The sequence below is a fragment of the Sesamum indicum genome, linkage group LG2, assembly GCF_026168435.1.
Source record: "Sesamum indicum cultivar Baizhima isolate 11 linkage group LG2, ASM2616843v1, whole genome shotgun sequence".
Lineage (NCBI taxonomy): Eukaryota > Viridiplantae > Streptophyta > Magnoliopsida > Lamiales > Pedaliaceae > Sesamum > Sesamum indicum.
In genome coordinates, this window is record NC_142658.1 from 3,941,903 (window position 1) to 3,954,801 (window position 12,899).

A 12,899-nucleotide genomic window follows, 5' to 3' on the forward strand; every position below is an offset into this window, starting at 1 on the left:
TGAAAACACAGAAGGATTTAAGTAACCACCACACTAAATTTGATGCCATCACCCGCAATGCATATAGAAATTTCCAAAAATATCACCCCAAGAGTAGCAATGGCAATTGGCAAGAACAAAAAAATAAGCTTCACACGTTTATTGGTCTTTCTTTCTTTTTCGTAAACTGGTACAGATGTAGACATATTTTGACCGAAAGGCGTTGAGAAGAACATAGCTACTAATGCAATACGTCTCATTCTCATCATCAATGCCTAAAGGTCTAAACGCAAACTGCCTGTGGTGGGTGAATACAACAAAAGCATCCTTTATCATTTCATGAGCAACATAACATAATTATCAGAACTTTGTCCTTGGTTAAATTCAATTCAAGATACATGCATCGAACCGACCTTTTTATACAATTTACTGTCCGCAGTTCGGACTATGCGACATCTTTTATTTAGTGAACAGATGAACTAACTCAACGTGCATAACTCCAAAGGCCCAGAAACATCAAAAGTCGAACAAATTAATCTGATCCGAGGCACAATCTTGATGCATACCAAGAAGATAACCCCTATTTTCTGGGTAGTATTAGGTTGACAGTATCGGAATGCTCTGCTCGTTTCTGAAGAAATTACTAGGGTCAACCTTGCTCTTCACCTCAACCAGCCTTTTGAAATTGTTCTTGAAATATTGAGTGCCCCAAACGCTTGCTTGTTTGTAGCTTGTGTTGCCGTCATTGTTCACTCCCAAATCCAAGTCCCTGTAGTTCAAATATGCAGCTCTCGGATTCTTGGAAACAAAGGGAGTCAGGTACTCGTATAGCCTTCTCAGCCAATTTATATACCTTTCAGCCTGCTTGTTACGTTCATTGTCCCAATAAGCCAAGTGCTGGATTTCATATATGTTCCCTGCTCTATGGGGAAAAGGGATTTGAGATTCAGGAATTTCACTCATTCTTCCACCGTATGGTGCAAAAATCAGCTGAGCATCAGCTGCTTCATCTTCGTCAAAGAATTTCCACAGCCCTTTGAGGCCATGTTTGGGGATGGGGACCTGGACAAAATCTGATTTTGCCTTGTAATAAGTCTTGGGATTAGGATTCCTGTTTGTTAAATCATCCAGAGTCGACCCGTCTGGAAGATCAGAAAAGTAGAGGACTGCCTCAATCCACCTCTTCTCCTTGCAGTCTTCCTGAACCAATCCCAGCTCGGGAAAACTCTCCTGCATCAACGGAAGCAGCCTGTCGATCTTTCCAAGAAAAATTGAGTTAAACGCAGCCTGGACCGTGGTTTTCTCCTTATGATGGCTAGAATTTACACGTGTTACAAGGATTCTGACAAACAAATCACGATCAAACTTGTCAGCAACATACTGCCAACGATGAACCAAGTCCGTTGCGTTTTGCTCCAATGTCCTATTTACAGTGAAAACAGTGACAATATCAGGGACTTTGACCAATCTAATCTTCCAGGCCGTGACTACTCCAAAACTGGCTGCCCCTCCACCTCTTATAGCCCAGAAAAGATCCTCCCCCATCGATTTCCTGTCAAGGATTTCGCCATTTGCATTGATGATTCTTGCATCAAGTACATTATCAGCCGCCAGTCCATATTTTCTCAACAATGTACCATACCCTCCTCCACTGAAGTGCCCTCCAACCCCCACAGTGGGACAAAGTCCATTAGGATATGCAAGATTCCCACTCCTCTTTGCAATCTGATAAGAAAGATTGCCTAAAAGCGCACCCCCCTCAACCCATGCAACTCTTTTCTTTGCATCAATTCTGATTGAGCTGAGATTCCTCAAATCAATTATAACAAACGGGACGTGGGAGGAATAAGACAGGCCCTCATAGTCATGGCCTCCACACCGAACTCGCACTTGCAGACCACTGGCCTTTGAGCATAAAACCACGGCCTGAATTTGAGACTCGGTGAAAGGAATAACAATGAAGGCAGGCTTTGGCATCGAAGGCGAAATGAAACGTATGTTTTGTATGGAGAAGAGCAGATTAGATAAGTAGGAGGAGTTGTTCTTAGAGTAAATGACTTGAGAGATGGATTCTGAGTTATGGGATTGAACGCAATGTAGAAATTTATGAGGGGCTTGGTGAGCAAAAACAGTGCATGCCAATGAGAAAACAAGGCAGCTGCTCAGAACTAGCGATGGCATGTGAACTACTGTCCTAGTCTTCATTTTTCTATTTCTGTGCAGGAATCACTAGCAATATTTGGTGCAAGAGAGCTGCTTGTGGTTTGATTCTTTATGGTGCAAGAATTGTTTGAGAAAGAGATTTCAGTATCAAGCCTGCGTCGTATACGTCAAGAGAAATGGAGGAAATTTAATGGCTAAAGTGTACCACATATTTGTTGGATGTAATGGTTTGACATTGATGTCTCCTTCGGTCCCACAGTGGGGAAGAAGGAGTTGAAAATTCAGACTCCACCAATTATTCTTACATTGCTGTCAAGGCTTTATTTTTTTGTCAATTTGGTCATTTAGCGTTTTCATTTTTTTAACTTTTCAAAGATAATATTTGGGTTTTTATATGTTTTTAATTTTTGTAAACTTTTTTTCTTGCCATTTATCTTCCTTGCCCGAAAAATGCATTTGCATCTCATGTGCACTTTTAAAATTGAGGCAATTATTTTTATTGACTTATTTTTTCCAGTATTTTAATTCTTTAAATTTAAGGGTAACATTTTGATCTTATATCTTTTCAAAATCTATGATTTCAATCATTTTTTCTGCAGGACTTCACCATTTTTTGACCTCTGGCAAATAAGAACTAAAATTGTAAAAATTAAAAAGATATGAAATTAAAATACTATCCTAAAAAGATAAAGAATGAAAACGACAAATAGCCTAATTCCGGTACCCAAAATACATTTAATCTTTGTTGTTTCCAAGTACGTATAGATAACATGGTAGGGATGGTGTTGCCGGGCACGTAGTTGCTACTCTTGTTATAGGATAATTATGTAGCCAATGCTCATGACGCAATAAATTATTTATAGAAAGGTTATATTTATGTAGCCAATGCCCATCAATAAAATTGTTTATAGAAGGAAATAAATAAGTTATAAAATTTTTCACATGTTATTACAATTAAAAAAATAGTTTATTTAAAGAATAATTTATTAACTCAATAAACATATAAATCCATTTTTTAGATATATAAAAATATATTATTTTGGCAAAAAACTATACCATCCAAAAGTTTGTGAACTTATTCTATTAGAAGAATAATTTGTGCAAAAAAAAAAAATTATCAAATATGTTAGGAATAGCAAATACTATATTGGGGGAGTAAATGGTTGATTTTACCTAAGAGAATAAGTATTCTTAAACCTAAAAAATTATACCAATTATGAATGCTCACTCCATTTCTACCTACTAATCACCCCCTTATTATAAGATATAGTAGTGAGCACAATGTGAATGAAAAATTAAAAAAATAATTGTCCACTTATTCCATAAAAAAATACGTAAAATTATAGTTCATAATTTACAAAAACATTTTGGTCGATTATAAATAAAAACCCAACAATCACTAAAATCAGAAATATTAATAATATTTCAAACATCAAATCTCTCGTCGAATATACCGTATAAGATATTTACCAAGCCAATGCTTATATGGGTATGTATTTACTTTAATTGATGTGATAATTTGAATATCTGTATATAAAACTATATACATATGTAGGTAATGATTGGGACATTTATATATACATAAATAGCAACAATTATATTCCTTGTGGATGAAAATAGGAGAGCGTGAAACATGCTTGATGGGGTACGAAATCCGTAGCATGAGAAATGGTGTGAAGAGAAGACAAGACAAGACACAAATAGTAATGGCAACTACTGGCTACCAAATCCATAGCATGGTATCGTCGGCTCCACTCACACTCACAACCACAAGCATTAACCAAAACAAACCATCACAGATTTGCATTTCAATTATTTTGAATTTATAGATTATTCACATGATTTGATCTGATACAGAAATTATTTTAAAATTTAATTAAATTATATAAAAATACATGCAATCCCGTGATATTGTTAGTGAGCAAATTGCCCCCCATGAAATCTTTTTTTGTATTTTTTAAAATATAGTATTTTACCTCCCAAGACGAGGTAAATTGCTACTTTTTTTTTATAAGAGGGTAAGCTGCCTATTTACAATATTATAGGAGTAAATTGTATCAAATCCTAAAAATATCACGTATAAGTAAGCAGCTTTATATTAGTTGGAGACAAGTTGAAAAAGGTGAAAGTGAAGGAACAAGTACCCAGTATGGTGTGGTTGTGGCCCTCAAGAACATGGATCTTTCACTCTCAATCTTCTGTACATTTCTTCCTACCTCACCAACTTTCTCATTCCTCCATGTGAGAAGAGTGTTTTTGGCCGGTTGCTCCGCCCACAGACGGCTACAGATTATCGTTTTCCTTGGAACACTTTCTCCTTCACTAGATTTTTTAGAGGAAACTATCTGATTTCATTGCCTTAATATCGAGAACGTGTACTGGGATTATATCATAAAAGACAACAGCAAAGTTAGAAAACTGACTTGAACATCGGTCCGTTCATTGTATTGTATGGAATAAAATGGAACCTAAAATCGGGGCATCATTGACCATGCCGGGTGGAAAGAACTTTAATGACGTCGCAGGTATACTTTCACTTGAAAACCAATTTGAGGGATGCCTCATTTTACGCCTGGAAGCAATCCATCTTCACATCTGTAACATCAAGTTGCAATATTTCTGCTCTGCATTTGAGAATTGAACCAATGCTGAAAATGTAAAACAGAATAAAGGTCAGGGAAACTGAGTTAAGAAGATGATGCAAGAGAGAGAGAGAGAGAGCTATTTTAAATATTTGCTATACGTAGTAATAATCTGCTTAAGATGTGCCATTAGTTAGAAAATGAAATTTCACATTCATTCACTTTCGAATAAGCACGAAGACCTAAAAAGAAATTCCATTTCAAAAAGAAGATCTCTCTGTCCCCCGAGCGAGCTCCAGAAGAAGCCACTTTCGTGCTACTAGCTTACTAAGCTTCTTTCCCTCTATCTCTACGAAAAGTAGAAGTAACTCCAGACGCTTTCTCATTAGCTCATTTTTTTCGTATTATATAAGCATTTCGGATTGGAAACCAATCGTCATACTGGTTGGCCCCGGACGGAGAGGCTTTTCTCTTTCTAGAGGATTTCGTAACAAAGGGCTCCTGAGGTGCTAGCCGCCCTCTGGGGCTACACTTATACAGCCAGGCCAAACATACTGTGATTCGCCTAGCTGGGTGATTCCAAAATCCCTAGAATGAGTCAAGTTGTTCGACCAGAGTAGTGAAGATCTCAATTCTAAAAGATTTTTCCAGGCAGCATCTCGAATGTGAAACAAACATCACCAATGCATTAATCTTTAAATAAACATAAGTTCTTTGAGCTATCATATCCATCTAACGGATCCAATAAGACCAGAAAGCCAGTGATCGGGCAGAATGGGAACAAGAATTATACTATCCTGACCCGTGAGATATCCATAAGCATGCATCTCATTGAAAGAAAATTGATGTTGTTGCAAGGTGATTGAAGTTCATACCTTGGATGTGTGCGTCCAAGATCCCCATGAACAAATTCCTTGATGTATGTTCCAGCCTGGTTAAGATACAGTTGTCAGGATCAAGGGTCAGCATAAAATTCAAGAAAATATAGAATGGAGGTAAGTTTTTGTATGGCTTTCAATCTAATCAGAGAACATGAAAGCTGAGGAAGAATCAAGTATATGTCAGATATTATCCTACCAGCGATCCCACTTTAAGATCCCACTGACCCATGTAGATAATACTAAAGTATTGCATTGCAGGTTATAGTTAGTCGTATATTTTGTTGACAAATAAAATGTTAATCTTTAATCTAAACGAATGAATTTCTTTTTACACAAATAAAGATGTTTTACCTGTGTGCACAAATGCAAAAGGAAATATTGAGAACTTCCAGCTATTCTCTCTATTCTCATCCTGAAATATCACACATAAAAAGATAAAAATGGCTTCAAAACAGCACAAGATAGTGTAATATGTCATTTTAGGACTTCTGTACCAATGTATGGTTTTTTCACGCTCTAATGGGCTTCGGCGATGGAGAACCCTTATTGGAGTTTTCTGCAAAATTTGCTAAACAAAAAAATGGAATTCGTTATAAGGGGCTGTGTTTCATAATGTCCCAAGGGAGTGATTTTTAAAAGAATATATCCAAAAACTACTTTACATAAAAAAAATTGCTGAAAATCTAAATGTGCTACGTATATATGTAACTGTCAAGGAATCCTGTGCACAACATATGAAAGCTATCGAAAGAGATTAATGAAGTAACTAAAATCAAGTATGCACACACCATATAAGTATATAATATAAAGCTAACACAATTTTAATAGTTTTAATCATTGTTTATCAAGCCTATCTCAAGCAGAAAACCACATAACATCAGGACGAAAGAGACAGTGATATCAGCAATCGGCCCAGAGAGAGAGAGAGTGAAGAAAGCAAAACTACCATGTCCCTCACTGATGCTAATGTCTGCACATCGTCATCATTTAGAGGGCGAGGAATCCACACAAGTGCAGCATACTGTTTCTACATAAAAAGTATTGAATTGTTATGTATGATAGCAAATCATACAAGATGTGACCTAACCAATTGACTACAAAGTGAAGCAATTTACCTGCTTTTCTGCTTCTCCTTCACGCATCAGCTCCCAACCCTGATTGCCTAAGACCTTAAGATTCTTTACCTTCACCTGCCCATACAAATTTATTGTGTACTTGATCACAAATCAAAATTTGAAGGTAAGTAAATGCAACAAATAAATGAAATTAATAGTACTCACAAATTTGCTTTCTAGGCTATTTATTTTGTTTTCGATATCTTTTACTAACGCATCAGAAGGGACTTGGCGTGCATTTTGGATCTCAACCAGAAAAGGCCGCCCTGTACCCAACATCCGAACCTAGCAAGGAGAGATGGAATGAAAACTGAATGGTATTTGAAAATTCAGAAATAACTAATTCTGAAATCTGAAAGCTCCTTTACATCAATATCTTCTCTGCCGGCAGCGTGAAACTTATAAGTGTCACCCTGGCACATGGGAAGGATGTTGCCACCAACTATTTCCTGCAAAGGCAAAGCATGAAAACTCATGAACGACGCCTTTTCATCATCTCACATCATTACCCTGAAAATAAAGAATTATTAGGAGGTCCTCTACCTCAATAGATGCTTCACCCATTCGCTCATCATCTATGATCCAGCGTGTCTGACTGACATTTCTAGAGTACTGCATCAGAAAGAGCAACAACATAATTGTTTTCCCTATCAGTCAATCTGACAAAAAAAGACAGTTGGTTGGCCTCCTAACTAGGTATGGGTTACAGGAAGGACAAAGCCCTTAAAAGTGAATCCCTTCGATACAAGCATGCATAAAATGCTGCTATCTGCCAATGACAGCATATAACAATGTAAAGCAAAACTGAAGGAGAACTTTAGGGTCAACAAATGTGATTATCTATAATATCAAACGATTCACACTTATGAATGAAATTCAAAGTGCAAAAGGATCAAACAACTGTTTCTCAAGTCTAGATAAATAGAACGCATTATCAGTGACATACTGACATTATCCAAGGAACATTATGCAGCAATGTTATAGCACCTTAAGATATCTCCCACCAACATAGACGGAAGTTCTGTAGCATTGAAAGTTCAAGGAGCAGCACTGGTTGACCTAAAAATAAAAAAGTTACATATTTAGTAATCCAGCATCAATAATTCAAAGTTTGAAGAGTATTACAATAAATATAAGTATGCTGCGAAGCTCCTTATAGTTCCTTATTTTAAGGGAGACTGACAAGGGTGAAATGCATGACAAGGAAGCAAGACATAAAGAGCCAGATGAACAAATAATTGAAAACAATACCTTCTCTAGAGGGAATTTTGATAGACCAACCCTGCCATCTTCCAAGGCGGTTGAAGATTTTCTAGTGAGATCATGTCCTTCAACTCTATGAAAGCCACCATCTTTCTTGAAGTTATCACTGTCATCTGTTCCATTGACATTTTAAAGGAAGTGAAATGTGCAGAATGCAGAACAACTAACCGCAACATTCCTCACATATCTGCCTTCACCGTCTCTTGACTGTTATAGCCAAAGAACCAATAGATAGCTATCTCTTGAATGCAATTATGAATTCTATCAAAATGCTAGTTCAATTATTCTGGATGTCTACACTGTTAGACAAATGACACACTCTGTGTTTAGATGAATATAAGCATAGAGGCCCATCCTCAAGCATCATTAGTTCACACTTTCTGAGCACCATAAGGTTGCACGCAATAAGCATGACTGGACAAAAGCGTAATAATATATGCCTCAGATGCCGCTTGCTACAGTATAAACTTTTCAAGAGAGATCAACATAATCACATCTTTCCAAATATTAAGGGACACCTGGCCATACAGTACCATAAGGTGGCAGTACATGAAAATGGGGCGACACTTGGTTAGACAATACCACTAACAAAGTGATAAATAAAAAATATTTTTAAACAAGTACGGTATTTTACTAAAATTTAGAATGCCAGACTTCTATAGACTCTAGTATCTATTGCTTATGCTTCAAACTCAAACTGATCGAATATTTATTACCTGTTTTCCTCCTCTTACAGAATCCATTTTTCTCCTTTATGTGCCGGTCCCTTGTTGATGCATCAGAAAGTGTGTATGTCAAGCGAACTCGGAAAGAACTTACATTGCATTTTATACCCTACAAAATGTCAACCTTTTAAAAGACTAAACCCTCTACAGTTGTATCTTTATCCCAAAAACAAAAAAGAAACATAGAAGAAAGAGAGAATCAGCATCTCCGCTTTGCAATATTTACAATGCAGCCATCAGTTTCCATCTCTTTTCCTCATAGAATGTTCAGTGCAATTATGAAGTTCAAGTTATGCCAATTGAATGCTTCAGTTTAAAGAAATTCAGCAATTTTTACAAACTGTGATGATTGAAATGGAGTAAAAGTTTACCAACAATGTCTCCAAAGGATTTGTCACAGACAACTTCAGGAAATCTTTTGTGGCAAAGCATTCAGATGGAAGCTTTTCCAGGAACCAAGATTCAGAACTATACTTCTCTTGTATATACAACCTAATGAACAAAATGATCAAAGTATCTGAAATCACGGGTAGTGCATATATATCAATGAACGCCTCAATGAATGAGTAGAAAAACCAAAAAACGAGTCAAAATTACAAGTACAACAAATACATAAAGCTAACAGAAGGGATTTTGAGCCAGCCCTGGGATTCATGATCAATTAAAATTCAACAATTTGCAAACAAATCACTAACCAAACTGCTTGTTCATTTTCAACAACATCTTGGGGTAGCGAGACTTCAAGTGAGAAGCTATCACTTTGATGGCCCTCTTGCTTTACAACTTCTTCCATCGCTGCAGCAAAATCACTGGCAGAATCCTTTTTCACCAATGTCCCATTATCATCATTATATAGAAACTGCAAGATGCCTAGACAAACACTACAAACTTTAATCTCCTCCTTGACCTCTCTCAAGGATTCTAAATCATTCAAATCTTTAGTTTCTCTAGGACTACTACTAGTGCCATCTCCTTCACATCCTGTTACTTCACGAAGAATTGTACTAAGAATTGGTGTCACCAGGGAAGGACGAGAACAAATTTGCTCATGAAGAGAAAATAGCCGAAATATACATCGCACACAAACCTGCACGGTAATGAAACCTCTATTACATAAACATCAAGTTATCAAGATAAACCGACTAAAGTGGTTTAAAACATAAATTGGACTCTGCACTTCGCATTAAAAGTTTGTTCGGATCCATCAAACTGGAATCACGATACAGGGATTTGTTAAAAATCTACTGTCTTTCAACAGATATTTTAATCCCAACTCTTAACATTTCAATCTTTAGTGACAACGCCATGAAAACAGCAGCTATTAACACACCAAGGGAGAAGTTATAAACTTGATTAGCAGAAAACGTGAAACTTACACTCGAAAAATCAGTTAATGACTTCTGTAATATACAAAAAGCTCTAAAATTTGAATAAAGATTGAACAGAAACAACGAATAGCACTCTTCCAGTAAGATACACTTGTAAGTTGTAAGAAAATAAATAAATTCCCGTTCTGCTGATTTTTGCAACATAATAAGCATTATTAGAACTAAATAGAACATAACAAGAAAGGAAAGATTGATTTTGAGAACAGAACTGACGCCGTTAGACAGCAGGTCTTTGAGGGGTTGAGCCGGCACCGCACGGACAGAGTCACGAAGGAGCTTCAGGTCATCATTGTCGGCTTCGACGGAGGAACTAAAACGCGCTTCTTCATTGATTCCGTCAGCGGCCGCACCCGTGGTGGCCATTCCCGAAGTCCCCTCCGTTCACTTCGCCAAGAAAGGTGGTTTTCGTGGAGTATCACCAGTTCACAATAGAGAGTAGTCTCAAGAATGAAACCGATGAATAGAAGCACGCTTTTAGGAGAAGGCGTGATAATCGCCCGGGGTAGTTCAGTAAAGCCGTGTTTGATGCTAGGATTTTAGATTTATTTATTCAGTCTTTTATATTCTTTTAAATGGAAAAAGAGCCATCTTTTCATGATGGATCATGACTTCTAAATGTGCGCTTAGCAGTAATCAATTCTGGTGAATGTTTCTGCCCCGGCTTATGATCAAAACAAATATCAACTGGCATTTCTGGCAAGAATTGAGAATTTGGTCTATTAATCATCGAAGTTACTGTAGATTTTCTACGGACCATCAACATGAGAATCTCATTTCCTTGTTACAATCATGTAAACAGACCTCTCAAACTGCTCAGATTCATGGGATGATGTTGAAGACTGGTTTTGACAATATTCCATACCCACTGAGCAAACTTCTTGCACAAGTTTGTATGCAAGATATCCGGTATGCAGCCGCTGTTTTCGAACAGATAAAAAGCCCAAACCTTTACATGTTCAATACCATGCTCAGAGGGTATTCCATCAGCAGTGAACCCCAAATAGGTCTTGCTTTGTTCAATTGCATGAGAGCCCAAAACCACAGACAAGATTTCTTGCTTGATCAGTTCACTTTTGTTTCGGTTCTGAAATCTTGTTCTCGTTTATTGGAGGTCTGGACTGGGCTTGGAGTTCATACGGTTGTTCTCAAAACTGGGTTTGATTTGTTTTTGAATGTCAAGAATGCTCTTTTGCATTTCTATTGTGTTTGTGGGAGAATTCCTGAGGCCCACCAGCTGTTTGATGAATTGAGGACAATGAGAGACTTGGTTTCATGGAACACGTTGATGGGGGGCTATCTTTGTGCGTCTCAATATGATTTGGTTGTGGATTTGTTCAAAAAACTATATAGGGATGGTTCTGCCATCAGTGTGACTACTGCACTCCGTGTTTTGTCAGCGGTGGGGGAACTAAGAGATATTTCTTTAGGAGAATGTCTACATATGTTTTGCCTCAAGGTTGGATTTTTGTGTAATCTAAATATAGTTACTGCATTAATTTCCATGTATGGGAAACATCGGTTCATTTATTCTGCTCGTAGAATCTTTGATGAAATTGATGTTAAGAAAGATGTCGTATTGTGGAACTGTTTGATTGATGTGTATGCTAAAACGGGTTTTCTTGAAGAAGCTTTGGAATTGCTGACATTGATGAAGCATGATGGCCTACTTCCTAATTCATCTACCTTGGCAGGACTGCTTTCTGCTTGCTCTGCATCTGGGGCTCTGGCTATAGGACAATACGTGCATGATTATGTGGAGGAGCAGCAGTTGGTGTTGGATGTAGTTCTTGGCACAGCAATCGTAGATATGTATGCTAAGAGTGGGTTGCTTGAGAAAGCAGTCAGTGTTTTCGATAGAATGGAGTGCAAAGACGTCAGGTCTTGGACGGCCATGATTTCGGGTTATGGGCTACACGGGCAAGCCAATCATGCTGTAACGCTCTTTCATATAATGGAGGAGGAGGGATTTGCACCTAACGAAGTGACCTTTTTGGCGGTGCTAAATTCTTGTAGCCATGGAGGTTTAGTGGAAGAGGGGACAAAGTGTTTCAGGAGAATGGTGGAAGTGTATAAAATGATCCCAAAGATTGAACATTATGGATGTATTATCGATCTCTTAGGCCGTGCTGGCTTGCTGGAAGAAGCATACGAGCTAATCAGGGGATTGCCACTGGAGAGGGACAGCACTGCTTGGCGTGCCTTGCTTGGGGCTTGTAGAGTCTATGGTAATGTTGATGTCGCAGAGCGTGTGAAACAAGAATTAGAACAAATACATGAAGAACATCCAGCTGATTGGCTTGCTCTTACCAGTACTTACGCTGTAGCTGGGATGGTGCCACATCATACTTGTCTATTGGAGAGGGCAAAGCTGTTGGTGAAAGAAGCTGATTATGTCCAACGTGCAAAGAAGGAAGCTGGATGCAGTACAATTGAGAGTTTAGACAACATGAGAGATGATCTTCATTAGTAGCAAACTTGAGACTCCCCACTACTTCTGTAACTTTGTTGGCTTGTTGCTTTTCTTGCTAACTCCAAACTGAAATGCTGAAAAAAGGTACACTGTAGTTTAGAGGTGTTGTGTTTTTCTTTCCCCCTCAATAATATCCTAAGCTCATATATCAGCATGTCATCTTATGCCAACTTTATTCGATTAAGGTTGCTGCTTGATATCAAAGGCAGACCACTAATGACTGTTCAACAGGAAACAAACCGAAATGCTGGAAACCAATCATGGTTATGAGGGCAAAGAAAAAGAGAAAATAGCTCTCAGTCATATAGTTGTGCAGTTACTCTGTCTCTCCTC

The 12,899-nt window shown here is 37.7% G+C and overlaps 3 protein-coding genes across 7 annotated transcripts; 1 reads left to right on the forward strand and 2 right to left on the reverse strand.

The window, feature by feature from the left end:
* Positions 1–280: 280 nt before the first annotated feature.
* On the reverse strand, positions 281–3,042 carry LOC105178106 (tetrahydroberberine oxidase). The gene has a single exon (XM_011101474.3). The coding sequence runs from the start codon at positions 2,182–2,184 to the stop codon at positions 577–579; it is 1,608 nt and encodes a 535-aa protein (XP_011099776.1). The 5' UTR covers positions 2,185–3,042; the 3' UTR covers positions 281–576.
* Positions 3,043–4,194: 1,152 nt separating this feature from the next.
* LOC105178095 (Pseudouridine synthase family protein) lies at positions 4,195–10,459 on the reverse strand. Of its 4 annotated transcripts, none has more exons than XR_849099.3 (16): positions 10,310–10,459; positions 9,404–9,795; positions 9,080–9,200; positions 8,700–8,817; positions 7,972–8,096; positions 7,708–7,779; positions 7,264–7,332; positions 7,089–7,169; positions 6,886–7,005; positions 6,721–6,795; positions 6,552–6,632; positions 6,100–6,173; positions 5,957–6,017; positions 5,600–5,655; positions 4,566–4,790; positions 4,195–4,464 (listed from the first exon to the last, which is right to left on the reverse strand). XR_849099.3 is itself a non-coding variant. In XM_020691852.2 (15 exons), the coding sequence occupies exons 1-15, from the start codon at positions 10,457–10,459 to the stop codon at positions 4,709–4,711; spliced, it is 1,671 nt and encodes a 556-aa protein (XP_020547511.1). In that variant the 3' UTR covers positions 4,506–4,708. The 4 variants fall into 4 exon arrangements, 2 of the variants coding, with proteins under 2 accessions (XP_020547511.1, XP_011099760.1); XR_016064024.1 differs by having other exon boundaries at positions 4,195–4,487; XM_020691852.2 differs by lacking the exon at positions 4,195–4,464 and having other exon boundaries at positions 4,506–4,790; positions 6,552–6,626.
* Positions 10,460–10,742: 283 nt separating this feature from the next.
* LOC105178086 (Pentatricopeptide repeat (PPR) superfamily protein) lies at positions 10,743–12,717 on the forward strand. Of its 2 annotated transcripts, XM_088877642.1 has the most exons (2): positions 11,413–11,552; positions 11,788–12,717. In XM_088877642.1, the coding sequence occupies exons 1-2, from the start codon at positions 11,528–11,530 to the stop codon at positions 12,561–12,563; spliced, it is 801 nt and encodes a 266-aa protein (XP_088733768.1). In that variant the 5' UTR covers positions 11,413–11,527; the 3' UTR covers positions 12,564–12,717. The 2 variants fall into 2 exon arrangements, with proteins under 2 accessions (XP_020547510.1, XP_088733768.1); XM_020691851.2 differs by having other exon boundaries at positions 10,743–12,717.
* The last annotated feature ends 182 nt before the right edge of the window (positions 12,718–12,899 follow it).

Bases quoted from the DNA above. Each gene is read 5' to 3' on its own strand.
- LOC105178086 (XM_020691851.2), top strand. From the start codon at position 10,743: ATGTTTCTGCCCCGGCTTATGATCAAAACAAATATCAACTGGCATTTC.
- LOC105178095 (XM_011101458.3), bottom strand. From the start codon at position 10,459: ATGGCCACCACGGGTGCGGCCGCTGACGGAATCAATGAAGAAGCGCGT. The intron at 6,174-6,551 runs GTAGTTTTGCTT...TTTTTTGTTTAG, and splicing joins TAGCATCAGTGAGGGACATG to CAAATTTTGCAGAAAACTCC. The intron at 4,791-5,599 runs GTATGAACTTCA...TTACATTTTCAG, and splicing joins CTTGGACGCACACATCCAAG to CATTGGTTCAATTCTCAAAT.
- LOC105178106 (XM_011101474.3), bottom strand. From the start codon at position 2,184: ATGAAGACTAGGACAGTAGTTCACATGCCATCGCTAGTTCTGAGCAGC.